The sequence below is a fragment of the Anastrepha ludens genome, chromosome 6 (assembly GCF_028408465.1).
Source record: "Anastrepha ludens isolate Willacy chromosome 6, idAnaLude1.1, whole genome shotgun sequence".
Classification (NCBI taxonomy): domain Eukaryota; kingdom Metazoa; phylum Arthropoda; class Insecta; order Diptera; family Tephritidae; genus Anastrepha; species Anastrepha ludens.
The window spans coordinates 86,154,072-86,171,318 of record NC_071502.1 but is presented as its reverse complement, the minus strand read 5'-3'; the positions used below and the strand labels follow the sequence as shown (position 1 = coordinate 86,171,318).

The following is a 17,247-nucleotide window of genomic DNA, read 5'->3' as shown; positions in this document are numbered from 1 at the left end:
TCAAAAATCATAATAAACCATTGCGACAATCATCCAACGAAAACGCTCACGAGCTAATTTCATCTTTTGGGGAAGATGATTTTTTTAACTCACTGAAAAAAAAAACAAAAAATGCTCGTAAATGAAAACGTTATATATATGTCAGTTTATGCTAACAAATACCAACTTTTCCATAAAATTGTCGAAATACAGCTCATTACACGCAGTTTTGCAAAGGTGCCTAATATAAAAGGCGAACCTCGTAAGCACAAAAGCTGTGAACTCAAACCGAAGTTGAGTGTATTTACATATTACTCATTGCAAGGAAAAGGTATATTGCTATTTAAAGTGGAGGAAATCAGTTCGGAATTCAGAAAGAACGTAGATTCGAATCTCCGTAAAACACCGAAATGAAGAAAACGTTTTTTCTTATAGCGGTCGGCCCTCTTCAGGCAACGGCAAACGTCCGAGTGTATTTCTGTCATGAAAAAGCTCCTCATAAAAAAATATACGCCGTTCGGAGTCGGCTTAAAACTGCCCTTCCATTTGTGGAACAACATCAAAGCGCACGCCACAAAAGGAGAATGAGCTCGGCCAAACACCCAAATAGGGTGTAAGCGCCAATTACATATATAGGGCCCGCCATCTATCGTTACGGATTTGAACAAGATATTATTTGAAGAATGGTAACACTTAGCTGTCATCTGATTTGACAGAAAATTAGTTTTATTCTTCCGCTGAACGAAAATGGTTGTGTACACGCTCAAAGAAAGCTGGGAAATATTGCGACATTACTTTGAAAATCATGGTAACAACATGGCGCTACTTGCCACACAGCGAATGCTACGATCAATCTTTTGCGCACTGTCTTCGAAGATCGCATTATCAGCCGAAATTCTGATATCGTTTGGCCGCCTCGGAGCTGCGATTTGACGCCGTTGGATTATTATCTTTGGGATGCCGTCAAAGACCAGTGTTATGCCAACAAACCAGCAACAATTGATGCACTGAAGACCAACATACGCGATGTCATAGCCGCATACAATCGAAAATGTGTTGAAAAATTGGACCGATCGTATGGGATGGTGCATGGCTAGCCGAGGCAGCCATATGAATGAAGTTGTGTTCCATCATTAAACGGAAGGATTGTGCTTCAAAATAAAAAAAAACAGTTTGGAAAAATATTGAGTAGTTTCTTTTTTATAGCATTTTTAATTCCGTAAAGTTATATGGCGGACCCTGTATATACATATATACATATATACATATATGTAATCAGCTCTTCCAAATAACAGCTATATTCAAAGTTATATTCAAATCAAAGAATAAAGAATGATAACTTATTAACCAAAATTCGCTGAAAGCAAGTTTGCTCAAAAAGTGTATTACCACACTTTTCTCTAATATTTCAGAAACTTACGGCTGTTTTCTCTCCTAACCATTAAAGTGAGCTTTAATAAACGAGCCGATAACTCATCACTAACTGTAAACAAATGTGTCTATCAGCTACTCTAAATTAATAGACTCAGTCTTTGTATGACAATGGCCACAACATTTAACTAAAAACATGCGTTGGGTATATAAAATTCGATTCCATTCAAACTAAAACATCTTTTTATATGGTTTTTATAAATAATTACCTATCTTTGATTATTTAATTGCTTTACTCGGATTTCAAGTGAAAATTATCCAGACATGTGTGAGATAATAAATATATACAATATATAATTTTTAATCGGTAAAACCAAATGTGCAACAATCTAGTGGGGATAGGATTGTGTTACCTGAGTTGCAACAAAATATTTAAATGATCATTTGTATTGCTATATACTCTTTAAAATACACGTGCCAATTATTTTTGTAAACAATCGCAAATGACTGGCGGTAAATAAAAATAGAATGGGAGAGAACATGGAATACGAAATTCCCCTTCATATACAAACATACTCGTACATATAATTAAACAATTGCAACAAAGATTGGTTAAACTGCACTCGCTGAGTGCACAGAGAGAGAGAGAGAGAGCAATGCTGCTGTAGTGCAATAAGCCAGTAATCGCTACTGACGTTGCATACAAACACACATACATACAGATTTTATGGGAACATTGGCACTTGCTATTTACCTAGGAATGAATCCAAGCAAAAGGTGTGGGAGCGCTTTCTACTTTTATTCTTTCTCTCAGACACTCAGCGAATCCAATGTGAGTACACCAGTACAAGTTAGAACGGTTTCTCCACACCATTTACACCTGATTGCCTATTTGAGAAAGAGAAACTTTCAATTTCATTCGTTCATAAGCATCTTATCTGAATCATTTTACGGATTTTCCTCACCTAAAAGATTTTCCACATTTTGAATTTTAGTTTTATACATACCGCTGTCGAGTTGAAACACAAAAGGCTTGCACAATTCTCAACAAATGCAAGTCGTATGGCTATGACGGCGACAGCTGGCATACGCGCACAGTGAATGAGTGAACGGACGGTAGCGCGACACAATCGCCGTTAGACACGGCTAAATAAAATAAAAGAAATTAATTTCGAATTAAAGATAACAATGAAAAATGGTGAAAATTTAAGATTAATTTCAAGTGAAAAAAACAGAAACAGTGTTCAAAGTGTTCATAAAATATATAATTAGCCGGATGTTAAAAAAAAGCATAAGTGGGAAAAAGTGATAAATAAACATTTTTAATTGGAAAGAAATTAAAGTTAACAATAATCATGGATTTCGATCAGATATTGGAAGAAATCGGAGAGTTCGGTCGATATCAAAAGACCAATTATTTACTTATTTGTTTGCCGGTAATGTTTGCGGCAGCGAATAGCTTGTCGTATGTGTTCACCGCCGGCGTGCCGTCCTACAGGTTAGCTGACTTCATTCACAAACATCTTCAGACATTAAATATTTTATTAAACATTGACATAACAGATGTGTATTTATGTACGAGTACCTATAAATATATACACTTACACTTGTTTAAAATACATACCTACAGAGGCAACTAGTTCAGCTTACTTTGCCGCCCAATTTACACTAGTTCCGAACTATAGAAAAAAGGATGCGTCGATGAGCAAAACTATTAGACTTAAAACTTTTTCACATTTATTTACATTTTATTACCTGTAATGAACATATAATGAAACATAAATATAAAGGGTTTTTGAATAAGAGGTATTATTTTGATATTCAAAGAAAAATCCTATTTTTTAATATAAATGATCGGATGTTTATTTCATTATAAAGAGAAAGGTATGCCGTTAATAGTGGAAAATAACATCAGGCAAATGACAACTACGACCAGGCTTACAGGACAATATTCTTTTCAAGAAATTTTCCATAACCGAATTGTAAAGTTGCTGCCCTATGCCCTCGATAGCCTCACGAATTCCATCTTTGAGGTCTTCAATCGACCCTGGTCTGTTGGCGTAGACCTTCTCTTTCACGTGGCCCCAAATAAAAAAGTTATAAGGTGTTAAATCACAAGATCTCAGTGGCCAATTGTGATAACCTCTTCGAGAGATAACACGATCTGGAAACATTTCCCGTAAAAGATCAATGGTTTCGTTGCTTGTGTGCCACATAGCGCCGTCTTGTTGAAAATAAACGTTGTCCAGATCAACACCATCCAATTCCGGCCATAAAAAATCGTTAATCTTCTCTCCTGTTTAACACCTAACACCTGTTATTGGAAAACCCTTTATATTTATATTGCAAAGTCATACAAGAAAAATGTTTAAAAATCGGAAACACTTAACTCCGCGTGATTCAGTTTTTTCACTTCTTCATAGTGTGTGTGATAAATTTTTATCGGAATTTTTATTCGAAATAAACAAGTGAAGCCTTTTTTAATTGAAAACAAAAGTAAATATTTACGCAAATATGAGCATTTTACCGATGTCCTTTTTTTTGTTTGTAATATCCTCAGTGTATAAATTTCCGCAGTGGTTTACATAGCAAAGAAGTGTGCAGAAACTAATTAGTTTATGATTCGAAATTCATTAAAAGCTTAGTTTGCCTGCAGCGTATTTTTTTTATGGACTTTCCTTTTTTAATTATGAGAAGGGAATACCCGTTTCCACTTCTTCGCAGAATTTGTAAACAGAAGTGTAAGTGAGAAGTGAGTTCTAGAATCGAAATCCACTTTATGAAATTCCGTTTTATATTTTACAAAACAGATATGTTTTTCCAAATCAGTCGAAATATTACCCAAAAGTTTAAAGATCAAGTTTCCATCAGAAGAAATGAAAAGAATCAGTTTTCTTTACACATAAGTTTTCTTTCTTATAAAAAATTCTTTTTTTTTTTTTTTGCTCAGTATACTACAATTCTCCCTTGCATATACTTTTCAGAACAATGTAAAACAATTTTAGTTTTGTTGTTTAGAGCTTCAACCAAACCAACTGCATACGGTAGTATTCATGCATAGTATACACGTTTTTTGTTTAATTATTTTTCTTGATAAGACTAATTTCTGGCTTAACAGGTGCAATATGTATATGAATAATCACACTATTTGGCGTGGCTTGCATGCCAGAGAAAGCATTAGTTCACACTTTTTTAAGACTGAAAATCGTGAGCGCAGTGGGTAAATGACTTGTGACTTGTTGATTCCCCGCTTCAATATCAAACCGTCAGGGGAAAAATTATAAAAAGTCAACGGAATTTTCTAGCAATTTCAAACTTGCACTTCATTGCACTAAAATTTAATAGGATGTAAAACGCTGTACCGAAAATTGGTGTAAAAATTCTGATAAAAAACAGTGGAATGGGGAGGAAATGTTTGTTAACTTTTTTTAATCGAATATGTGATATTGTTTTCTCCCTGGGTGCATATGCAAAACTTCATGCGTGCGAATGATTTGCTTATACTTATTGCTTATTAGACGATTGCTTTGAAAGCATACATGCACCTACCTACCTGCATACATATATTCATATACATATATAAAAAGAAATTTCACATTAGCCCTCATGACTTTAACTTTCAGCGCGCACGCACTTTAAAGCAAATCTCAATCGCACGCAATATTTTTGAATCCTCCAGATTTTACTATTGTGTATTATAAATAAGTAGTTTATCCATCATCTATAAATTTTCTCTTGAACTTAACTCAAAACATTTCTACTGCAGATGCTTGATTCCACAGTGCGATGATCCAATCGCACCACAATTGCACGCACCTTGGCTAGCCAATGCCACGCCTGGCAGTTACGACAAAAAAGGGCGCTTTACGCCGGAGAATTGTTATCGGTACCGAGCAAATGATACTCTAGCATTTTTCGCCAATATAAGTCAGGTAAACGAATGCCCGAAGAATGCTTTCGATCATAACTGGCGTGAACGCTGCAACGTTTGGGTGTATGATGATCAGGAGCTGACCATTGTGCAAGAAGTAAGTGTTTCATGAAAAAAAACTTGAAATCGATATTGCTTATTTTAAAAACAGAAGTATTATATAATATAAAAGAATAGACAAAGAGATTTGTTCACTCTTTTTATGATCTCCTTCACCATTTACTGAGTATCTGGTATTTACATATTTAGTGTTGGTTGATCTAAAGCCACACTGATAAAGTTCTTACCAGTTCATTGAAATTGGGCATCCATCTTTCTCGTAGTAGGGTGATTAAAGCTGTAGTCAATAACTTATCGGGTGATTACTCTCATCCTACTGCCGACTACCCCTTACTCCTTACAAAAGATGCATAAATGATAGAAATAAAAGTTGAATTTTGAGAGCAATTCACGTATTTTCAATTGGTTGACTGCGTATATACTGATTTCTCCTAAGCCTCTCACATTATTTTGCTACGCAAATTGTTTCTCTCATTCTTCACTCTATATTTCTCAAAGCGTTAATTGTCGAAATTAGAATGCATATCGGAACATAACTAATTATGCTTATATATATATATATATATATATATATATATATATGTATATATATGTATATATATGTATGTGTGCATGTACATAAAATCGTATACCCATTTACTTCTTTTCCCCATAGTGGCAGTTGACCTGCAAGGAAAACGCCTGGAAGCTGGCCTTTGTGGGTACTATGCATTTTGCCGGTCTCGTTGTTGGCACAGCAGTCTCCGGATACCTGGCTGATCGGTACAATCGCACAAGCAAGATTTTGTAAAACATTAGTTTAATTTGTCTCTCTCTCTTCCTTCCCTTCTTACTGTTCACAGTTTCGGCCGCAAAAATATATTCATATTTTGTAGTGTTTTCATGGCCATCACCGGTATTGCCCAAGGCCTAGCCTGGGACTACAATAGTTTCCTGGTTTTTGCATTTCTCAATGCAATAGGCACATCTGGCGTATATCCATTGGCTTTCATTATCGGCGTAGAAATGGTTGGGCCTAGCATGCGCGAAATGTCTTCGATCGTGCTCAACTACTTTTATGCCGTTGGAGAAGCCTTGGTGGGTGCTACTGCATGGTTCCTGCAAGATTGGCAGCTACTACAATATGCACTTTCCGTACCGCCGCTCTTCTTCATCCTCTATTACTGGATCGTTCCGGAGTCGGTGCGTTGGCTAATCGCACGGAATGAACGCGAAAAAGCAGGGGTAATTATAAAACGCGCAGCTGCTGTAAATAAGAGAGAGCTCTCCTTGGCGTTGTTGGCTAGCTTCGAAATGGAAAATTGTGTACCGCCACCAACACCTGTGAAATCGGCACAGATGAATGCCATAGATAAATGTTTGGATCTGGAGAAATTAAAGGAAAATGGTGAGGTGGGTAAAAATGAAATCTGGCAAGCGGTACGCGAAATATTCAAGGCCAAAACTCTGTTGCTGCGCTACATAATAATGCTTTACATTTGGTAAGTGGAGCAGAGGAGTCCATGTAGTTGAAAGCGCGAAGTTCATTTAGACTTTGGAATTATTCACTTTATAGGGCTATAAACGCGGTGGTGTTCTATGGGCTCTCATTGAATTCAACGAATCTTAGCGGCAATAAGTACTTGAATTTCGTTTTAGTTTGCCTCATTGAAATTCCCGGATACACGCTAGCTTGGGTGAGTTATGTAAACGCCTAAAAGCAGATTAAGTTGCTTAATATTTGTTTATAGGTATATGCATTGCTGTTAGTTTCGCTTACTTTTTGACTCTGTAAAATACTTCTTTTTTATTGCTCAGATATCACTGCGAAGGTTAGGTCGGCGCATCGCTCTGTCCGGTTCGCTGTTTCTCTGTGCCATCACCTGCGTAGCTGGCGGTTATATAACGAAAGGTGGTATACTCGTTTTCATTTTAAGCATAATTATATAGGCTGACAAAATTTAGAAATTATTTTTCCAACTCAACTAGCGTGAAAAATTCCGGAAAAAAAACTAACGATTAATGCAACTAGAGTGTTTTAAAACGCTAAATGCAATGAATGAGAAACCATACAATCAGCACAGCTGATTCTCTGGTTGCAACATTTTGTCGGCCTACTTTTTTTGTATATTTTATTTTTATATTTATAGTAAATAATTTATTTATTTATATATTTTTCTTCAATTATTGCTTTCGTAAATTCTAAATGTAGTGCAAACTAACTTGGAGACACGTAATTTAATGCAATTTCAATAAGCCAATTGGCGTAATTTAGCGTATTTGAATGACATAACTTTTTTGAAAATCTTTAAAGGTTCCACCTGGGCCATTGTGACACTTTTTCTCATTGGAAAATTGGGAATCACGTCATCGTTTGCTGTGATTTACACGTATACAGCGGAAATGATGCCCACGGTTCGTTGAATATCGACTTTTTTCGTTCAGTTAATTTCAATGTTTATTTAGTATTGCATATTTTAGGATTTTTGAATGTTGTTCTTACTATTTCCGCTTTATCTGCTCATTTTTCCATTTAATTTCCTTTTATTTAACTCGTTTTTCAATTTAATTTGTTTTTATTTTATTTGATCACATTTAATTAATTTTTCATTTTATTTTCTTTTTTTTCTTTTTATTGTTTGTCAATTTGTTAATTAATTTTTTTTGTTTCATTTATTTTTTAATTTATTTTTACTTTCATAAAAGTTAAGTTTTTTTCTATTTTATCTCATTTTAATTTGTTTTTATTTTATTTTAAATTTTTTAATTAATTGATGATTTGCTAATTAATTTTTTTTATTTATTTTTTTATTTCTTTTTACATTAATTAAAGTTAAGTATGTTTTTATTTTATTTTATCACATTTAATAAAAAAAAATTATTATATTACATTTATATATTAAATTTCACACAAACAAAACTTCGCAGTGTAATGATAAACAATTTTTCTTACTTACTAAAGATAATTTAATAAGAGGAAAGCACTAAAAGTTAATTTATGTTATTTAAATTTATTTTACTCAATTTAATTTCATATAATTTTATGTTTTGTTTCTTTTATTTATATAATTTTATTTTATTTCATTTTATTTTGTTTTATTTAATTGTTACACTAATTTAATTTAATTATTAAAAAAAACTTTCTCTGAGATACGGTTCACTAGACAGGGCTAGTTTACTGTGACAGCAGCCCTTGGCCGGGAAAAACCAGTAAGATAGAACCGGCTGCCTTTCGTTTTTTTTATTATCATTTTATTTTACTTTATTCATTTTATTTTATTGTTGAATTAATTTAATTTAAATAATAAAAAGATTTTGATTTAATTATGAAAAAAAATTTATTTATTTTTGAAAATAAAAATTTTATTTCTCTCCTTTCATTTTATTTCATTCTTTTATTGTATTACTTTCTGAAAATAATTTTATTAAAAGAATAGCACAAAAAATTATTATATTTTAATTTAGTTCAATTTAATTTAATCTAAAATATTTTTTTTATAATTTATAATGATATTATTTGTATGATACTTACTATTATATTTTATACTTTATTCTCCTTTTCTATTCTATTCATCTCATTTCATTTTATTTTTTGTATTGTATTATATTACATTTTATTTTAATTTACTTTAGTTTTATTTATTTTAGTTTTCCAATGGAATATATTTTATTTTATATTATTTTATTTATACATATACATTTTAAAATTCCATATTATATGCATTTATGCCCAGTTGTACCTAAACAAAACTTCGCGGTGAAAATATTAGATACAAATTTCTTTATTACTTATTACAAATAATTTTCTTAAAAGGAAAGCCCAAAAAAGTTAATTTATTTTATTTACATTTATTTTACTCAATTTAATTAATTAAATCATCTTAAATTTTGATTTAATTTTGTTTTTCTTCTTGTTTTTTTATTTTTTATTTTATTTCATTTTCTTAATTTAATTATTAAAAAATTTAAATTTAAAAATACAATTTTTTATATCATTTTATTTTAATCTATTTTATTATACTTTATTTTATTTTTCAATATTTTATTTCATTTTATTTTATTTTATTTCATTTTATAATATTTTATTACATTTATTTTATCTTATTTTGTTTAATATATTTTAATTTTATTTTATTTTTTTAATTTACTTCAATTATTCAAAAATTTAATTTAAAAATGATAATAAAAATAAAAATTGTAATATAAAATACTTTTACATTTTTTACAAATTTTATTCTACTTTACCTTAATTCGTTTAATTTTATTTTTTATCTAATTTTATTTTATTTTAATCCATTGTATTTTATTTCATTCATTTAAACATTTAGACACTTATTTTTAAATATTTAATCCGTTTCGGTTGCTAAAAATTATTTTCTTAGAAATATTTTATTTTATTATTATTTATTAAAATGACATCCATAAATCATCCATCTACCTATAAGCGCCGTTTTCACCGCTAATTCAAGAAACCCATCAAAAAACCAATTTGGAAAATCATTCGAGAATTAAAATGTTCTAGAAAATTAGTCCTTGAATTTTACTAGGACTCTTCTTAGACAAAACCTTCATATAACCAACGTAAAGGTCTACAGAGACATGGCAGGCGGTTCTACGTTACCGGAATGACTCGACTTTTTCAAGACCAAGGGCCATCGCCCTATTAACCTAACCCTATCGAGTGCTCCGTACCTCTACATAAACACTACATAGCGTTTTTGAAATAATTTTGAGCCAAAATTAAAAAAAAAAACATTCGCTCTTCTATAAGTGCTCTCGTTGGGCACAGGGTTAAGTTTATGTTAAAAAAAAAACATTGTTAGCAATCTCAAATGCAGCAATATTTCAAAACATTGTATTTTAGGCACATAAAACAATTTCTTGTTTTTGCTCTAGCGCCAGAAAACAGTTGTTAATTAATAAATATTTTATTTCTCTGCTATCCATTTGCAGCTAATACGGAGTGGTGGGGTTGGAGTGATGTCGACGTTTGCACGTTTTGGCGCAATGCTCGCACCGTTCGTGCCGCTTTTGGTAATTTTATATTTATATACATTTTTTACATTATTTTTTATTTTATTAATTTTTTTACGTAACTTTTTTTACCTTTTTTAAATATGTTGTGCCTAGTAAATAATCGAGTACTAATAATAAACCAATCTTTATTTACATATTTCTCACAAAAACTATAAAGGGTGCGTATTATGAGGCCTTACCTTTATTATTATTCGGTGCAGCATCCTTATCAGCGGGCATTTTAGGGCTGCTGTTGCCGGAAACATTCCGCAAAAAGTTACCTGATACGGTGAGTATCTCAACACACACACCTGCATGCATACATATGTATTCAGATGGTTTCAGAAGGTCCCTTGAGGTTTTTGAACAAATTAAAAAAACAATATATGTATTTGTATGCATTAAAATTTGTCTGAGTTGACATATTCGAAAACTTTTCGTTTACGTCTGATACAATTCAGCCTAATGCGTGCAAGTGTTTTGGTTTTTATACGGCTACTGTGGTTTTTGACTGCATGTATTTTTTCGAAACAGGTCGCGGAAGCAAAACAACTGGGCGAAGATAAACATGATAAGAAACCATCGAGTACAATTGTGTTGGACGAGCGACCAGGCGCTGGCGCTGGCGAAGATGGAGACAGCGCGAATAGTAGCGATGAAGTACAACAGAACACCAACGCGCGGCAAACTGAGCCATAACTGCGACTAATAATAAGTTTTGCAGACTTTATGTTAGAGTATTATAAGTTCTTTAAGATATATAAAAAAAACTTACGTTATACAGATTTGTATGGAGCACCACCAGTGTGTCTGCTTGTTCATGCATTATTGCCAATTATTGTTTTTTACGCGCTTTTGATATTTAGTAATTGTTAAGCTTAGTGTTGATAGTATTTAAAAAGAAGCAACTACATATTTTACATATGAAAATTAAAAAAATTAATTGGCTATTAAAAATTGTTATATTGCACTTGTGATGAGTGTCTGTAAATATTTAAAACTTTAATTAGCTCAAGAGAAAATTTGAATGTCGCTTAAAGCTTGATGGATGATTCAATGTTGCCGAAGCGATTCAATTTTCTTGAAAATGAAACAACAAAATAATAAAATGTGGAGAGTGTTTTGTGTTCAAACAACAACAACAACGATTTTTTTTCTTATTATCATATAATGCTGAAGTAACTTTAGTTGATGATCCATGTAAGTCAGTCAATGTCAATTAAGGAATCAAATTTTAATCGTGTCGATTTTCAAGCGTAAACATCTATTTCAGTTAATTGAAAGGCACGTTCAATCAAAATGTGCTCATGTTATGGACTCTAGCTTCAACTTGGGTGTACACAGTGTTTTTGAATTTCGTTTTAGCAAGCGATCCCATATTATGGCTTCTCTTTAGGAAATAAGCTGCGAGAATGTTTAAGGACTGACGTTCCCACGACAGTTAGTTCTACATTCATAACAGCTACCCAAGAACTTTCACTTCAAATGCTTTCACCCAAAATGTACAGCAATAGTTTAATGCTGGTACAAGAGCAACAACTAAATTGTTTATATTTTCCCCGATACGTACTTTAGTGTCTATTTGCAAAAATTAGTACTTAGATTGCAAAGCTTCGGATTTAAATTCGCCAAGCATTCTCAGCAGCATTCCCTCAGTACCACTGGTTGAGTTGTTCAATGTCAGTGCCGAGGAATGGAAGTGCACGAAGGGCAATCTTGTTACTCACCCACCATATTTTCCCACACTTTAAAACCTCGTTAAATACCATGAAATGAAGTGACCTGTACGCAAATCTGATCTCTTTGTTGGCGAAAAAAAACAAACTTTACAAGTCTTTCATCATGCCTTTCCTTTTATATGACGCAGCAGTGTGGGCGATGTCGAACAAATGACGAAAGTAATGGCACTAAGCATTTCAGAGAGTAACGAAGGAGGATTACGCTCCGGTAAGAAAGATTCTTGGCTTCCGCACGATTGGATAAGCAACGGCAACAAGCTCATCTGTGAACATAATGGAATGGTCAGGTCCAGAAGAACTTTACTGTAATTTTTAGGATATGAATAGCTGGCACAGCTTCGCAAATATAGGGTTTTTCAGTAAGAGCGCTTCAACTTTTGAACTTTTTTGAATAAAACACAAACGGTTTGACTTTTTTAACTATTTTTTTTTTAGTATCGAGTTTGAACATATACATTTAAGTATGAAATTCGATTTCTTTTGCATGACCACCACGTGCACGTTTTACGAAGTCTAATCGTTGAACCCAATTTTCGACCACTCTTTTGCATAAATCGGCCGAAATTCCAGCAATTTCGCGTTCAATATTGGCTCTGAGCCCACAAATCGTCGCCGGCTTGTTACTGTAGACCAATGACTTCACATAACCCCAAAACGGGACAGCTTGTTAAATGGACCGTAAAATGGCCGTAATGCTCTTAAAGTAGCAGGCACAGAACGATTATTTTCATAAAAAATTTGCACGATTTGCAATCGTTGCTCAAGTGTGTAGCATTCCATGATGAAATGTATACTAATGAAGTTTACAAATGACAAGCGAAAAATAAAAAATATTGCGTCGTTCGCCCTCCCTATCGGAAAAAAGTTGAAGCGCACCTATTGAATAACCCTATAGTACAGGCAAGAAATGAACGCGAAAACGCTTATAATGATTTTTATAAAACATAGGAAAATTGACAATTATTAATGAAATTTAATTTTTTTTTATCAATTTGTTTTGACCCTTTGCGAATACGTCAACAAATCTTTGTATGCTAGCCTCTAGTTTCACTAGAAGTGTAAAAACGTTAATAAAAAAAAGTATTGTATATTTAAATATGCTTCCAATTTTTAAAGTGTAAAATTTGCAATCGAAGTGATTCTCAATTAAATCTTATTGGAAGAGGTAAGCTTGATAGCAAACAATTTCCCAAATCGATCCTTTCACTAAGTATCTGTGATATGATCGAAAGTTTATTAAAAAAAAAGCATATTTTTAATGTGAGAAACTGTCTAAGCAAATAAGCTAAAATAGAAAATATTTTTGTGTGGGGTTTAATATTTAATTTAATTTATCGCTTTTGTTATTAAAAATTAAAAAAAAATTAAATTTACACACTTTTTAATGATTCTTATATGTGCGATAACAAAGAATGAGGTACATCAAATCTGAACATAATATATTGTTATGCGCACTTTTCAAGTCGAGTTCGATTACTTATTCTAACAAAAAAATACTCAACTTACTCAAATCAATGAACTCTTATATGCTATGCATTCTTAGGATAAAATGTCACTTTGCTATCTTTGTTTTTTACTCGCCAAATATTGCAGTAAAAATGTCAGGCTCGACAATAACACCGTAATTTGACAATAACTTAAACGACTGCGCTTTGTTACCGTACAAACGTATTTTCTGATAGATATTAAAAACTGTTGGCCTCACTTTCGTCCAATCAACATCCAAATCGGCAATGTCTATAACTGTTTCGCAACGCTTGCCCCAGAAATCTACATAAGCAAATTTCACTTTGTCACGCTCTTCATTGATATAAATAAAACCAATCACATTGCGTACAACTAAACTGCACAGGCTTAGCGTCAAAAGCCCTGATACTCCAATAGCACTTATAACTAGAACCGAATCGGGTGACACATGCTCAGCTTGTGACAGTCCAAAAGCAGCCGGTACCGCAAGTGTTGTTAGCGTACCTTGATAGATTTTCAGACGTTGGAAACCGGCAGCGAGACGTATAAGCGGCAGCCGATAGATGGTTGTCCAATTTGTGGATGCATTGTCAGAGGCAGTTGAGGTTGTTGTGGCAGTGGTGGCGTAGTTGGCAGAACATAAAGTTGGTTTATATGCTGCTGATTGCGCAAGCAAAGATGAGCTGCTGCGGGATGTGTTTGCGCTGGAAAAGTAATTTTGCTTCGAAAGATGGCAGAGCCAATTTCCGCTTGCACGTGCACGTATTAAACAACTGACACTCATCTAGAAGAAGGAAATTTAGTTTATGTTAATGCATGTTTTGCAGGTAAACGCAGCTCTTAAATTTAATTATTACTTTAACTCCAAATTGTAAATAATGTGCACACCGGCACTGCAACAGCTGATAAGCTTCGAAAATAAACAAACTCTGCTGACTGATTTGACAGTTGATTGTTGTAGCGAACAGCTGCCGGTTTTCGATTACCGAAAATGAGCGGATGTGCAGCGGTGGTGGGTAAATTTGAATTCCTGCTATATATGAAAGGATGTGAGAAGGTTTGCAAGCAGAAAGAGTACTGCATACAAAACTATGTGCGCATATTTTTAGAAGAAAGTCATATATATAGTTTTATTTAAATTTTTGCATCTTCATGCGTCTACGCATAACTTTCGATAATCTAAGCTGTTATTTTCAAAATGGCTGCATACATTCTGTCAAAAAATATCAAGAATTGTCCATTAAAGAAGTGAGCGTTAAACAAATTTTTATTTTGCTGGAATGTTGGTACAAAAGTCCATTCTAGTGTCGCAGAATTTGAGCGTGATCTGTCAATTACCTTGTTTGTAGCATTTTATTATACCAGTCAGCCGCAGGAGTAATCTGCGATTTTCAATATGGACAAAAATATAGAACAAATAATTTTTCTTTAATTTTGTTTTTTGAACGCGGAATCGTTGAAAATGTTGCAGAAAGCCTTTGGCGAGTGTACTTTATCAAAAACACGGGTCTACGAGTGGTATAGAGGGCCGATAAGTCGGGGAAGATTTGCCCCGATCTAGTCGCCCATCAACGTCTTCAACGGATGAAAATGTTGACAAAGTCAAGAAAATGGTGCTGGAAAACCATTATTTAAGTGTGAGGGAGGTAACTCGTGACCTTAGCGTGTTTCACGAATCAATGCGCAGCATTTTACACCACCAATTGGGCATGAGACGCGTGGCTGCTTGTCTCGTTCCAAGAGTTGCATTTCTTTCAAAAAATCATCCGAATAAGGTGGCTGAAGACATGCTTGAGCAGGTGAATTCGGACCCAACATTTATCCAGCGCATCATAACAGGTGATGAGACGTGGGTATATGAGTTTGACATGCAAACCAGTCAACAGGCGGCTGAATGGCCCTATCCACATGAGCCGAAACCCAAAAAACCACGTCAAAGTCGGTCAAAAGTGAAAGTCATGTTACTCGTTTTCTTTGGTGCTGTGCACTCAGAATCTCCCGGAATTCGTTCCAAATGGTTCTACGGTAAATAAAGAATATTATTTGGAAGTTATGCGACGTTTGAGAGAGAATGGGCGTAGGAAACGGCCCAATTTGTGGAAAGAAAACTCATGGATCTTGCACCATCATAACGCACCGTCTCTCAAAGCTCATATTGTGAAAACATTTGTGACCAAAAACTCGACAAATTTCATCAATTCCCGGTATTTTTTTGACAGAATATATACGTAAAACAACAAAACTATCAAGTGCACAGGGTACGGCACTCGAGGGATAATCATTAAAAAAGGCCATAAATTTAGTTAGGAAAATTACTTTTATTCAATTCAAAGTAAAAAACGTGTGAATATAATACAAAATTAAGAATCAATATTTTTGCTCGATATGACCACTATTTGCCTTCACTATGGCCTTGAGACTGCCCAGAAACGAATCGCAAGCTGCCCGAATGTGACTTGCAGGCATTTTGGCCCACTCACGGAACATTGAGATCATTTTCAGTATGCGACGGATGCTACGATCAGATACTTTTAGTTATTTCGCCATTTGATTGGCATTTCGTCGGGGATTTCGCTCACATCGCTTCTTCACTTTTTTTAACCCTTTCGCGTGACGTTGATGACGTTTTGATGACCACCTCCATGACATTTCACGATGCTTTACTTTAAGGTGCTCGAGCTCACGAACAATCGCTGGTTGTGACTTTCCAGCCAAATATAATGTAATCACACTATTACGTTTGAAATCCATTACTGATTTTCTTTTTTCGCGTTTACTCTCGGCAAAATGCTTCCGCACGCCTGTAAACAATACTGTGGACTATCATTTAGCCAACTAACAGACAGCTGATGCACGGGCATTAGCGTTAGCGGTCTGAAGTTGGTTACACTTCAAGTGCCGGACCCTGTATATATATACCTTAGCTATACATGACTTTGACTACAACCTTTGGGTAAAATTGCTATAACACGCTCAATTTTGGCCCAACTGGCCTGAAATTTTGCCAAGTCATTAATAATAATCAAGTAATACCCTTATGCCAGAAACATGAATATATAAAAATCAAGGTTAAAATTAAAATGTGGAATCAAGTTCGAAATTTTATTGTTCTATGAAAACTAGCGGGTTTGGCTTATGACATAAAAAATTATTTTATGTATGGTATTCTCGATTTTGGCGGCCGCCGTAGCCGAATGGGTTGGTGCGTGACTACCATTCAGAATTCACAGAGAGAACGTAGGTTCGAATCTCGGTAACAAAAAAAAAGACACCAAAATTAAGCGGTCGCCCCTCGGCAGGCAATGGCAAACCTCCGAGTGTATTTCTGCCATGAAAAACCTCCTCATAAAAAATATCTGCCGTTAGGAGTCGGCTTGAAACTGTAGGTGCCTCCATTTGTGAAACAACATCGAGACGCGCGCCACAAATAGGAGGAGGAGCTCGGCCAAATACCCAAAAAGGTGTACGCGCCAATTGTATATATATGTATATATATATTCTTGGTTTTGGTATAACATAGAACATCCAAAGGTTAATCAAATCAACTCATTAATTAAAAATGTAAAAATTGCACATTCCTGCTTCTAGCATAAGGGTGAAATATGAAAGACGGAAGTTGCAATATTTTGCTCTTTACCTCTCTAGGGTGTTGCAAAATACTGGTTAAAATCCAGATATATTATAATGGAATAATATCAAGGGAAG

At 34.0% G+C, this 17,247-nt stretch overlaps 2 protein-coding genes across 3 annotated transcripts; one reads left to right on the top strand and one right to left on the bottom strand.

Moving 5' to 3' along the window:
* The first annotated feature begins 2,240 nt into the window (after positions 1–2,240).
* LOC128867521 (organic cation transporter protein) lies at positions 2,241–11,481 on the top strand. Of its 2 annotated transcripts, XM_054108798.1 has the most exons (11): positions 2,241–2,848; positions 5,117–5,378; positions 5,997–6,103; positions 6,184–6,822; positions 6,897–7,017; positions 7,139–7,232; positions 7,533–7,553; positions 7,635–7,735; positions 10,274–10,354; positions 10,515–10,625; positions 10,871–11,481. In XM_054108798.1, exons 1-11 carry the CDS (start codon positions 2,706–2,708, stop codon positions 11,033–11,035), a joined length of 1,845 nt encoding a protein of 614 aa, XP_053964773.1. In that variant the 5' UTR covers positions 2,241–2,705; the 3' UTR covers positions 11,036–11,481. The 2 variants fall into 2 exon arrangements, with proteins under 2 accessions (XP_053964773.1, XP_053964774.1); XM_054108799.1 differs by lacking the exon at positions 7,533–7,553 and having other exon boundaries at positions 2,242–2,848.
* A 1,908-nt stretch (positions 11,482–13,389) lies between these two features.
* LOC128866456 (transmembrane protein 186) lies at positions 13,390–14,484 on the bottom strand. The gene is made up of 2 exons (XM_054107221.1): positions 14,400–14,484; positions 13,390–14,326 (listed from the first exon to the last, which is right to left on the bottom strand). Exon 2 carries the CDS (start codon positions 14,324–14,326, stop codon positions 13,649–13,651), a length of 678 nt encoding a protein of 225 aa, XP_053963196.1. The 5' UTR covers positions 14,400–14,484; the 3' UTR covers positions 13,390–13,648.
* Between the last annotated feature and the right edge of the window lie 2,763 nt (positions 14,485–17,247).

Excerpts from the sequence above, each read along its gene's own strand:
- LOC128866456 (XM_054107221.1), bottom strand. The coding sequence starts at position 14,326 with ATGAGTGTCAGTTGTTTAATACGTGCACGTGCAAGCGGAAATTGGCTC.
- LOC128867521 (XM_054108798.1), top strand. The coding sequence starts at position 2,706 with ATGGATTTCGATCAGATATTGGAAGAAATCGGAGAGTTCGGTCGATAT. Across the intron at positions 7,018-7,138 it reads CCGGATACACGCTAGCTTGG|ATATCACTGCGAAGGTTAGG; the intron begins GTGAGTTATGTA and ends TTTATTGCTCAG. Across the intron at positions 7,233-7,532 it reads TGGCGGTTATATAACGAAAG|TGCAAACTAACTTGGAGACA; the intron begins GTGGTATACTCG and ends TTCTAAATGTAG.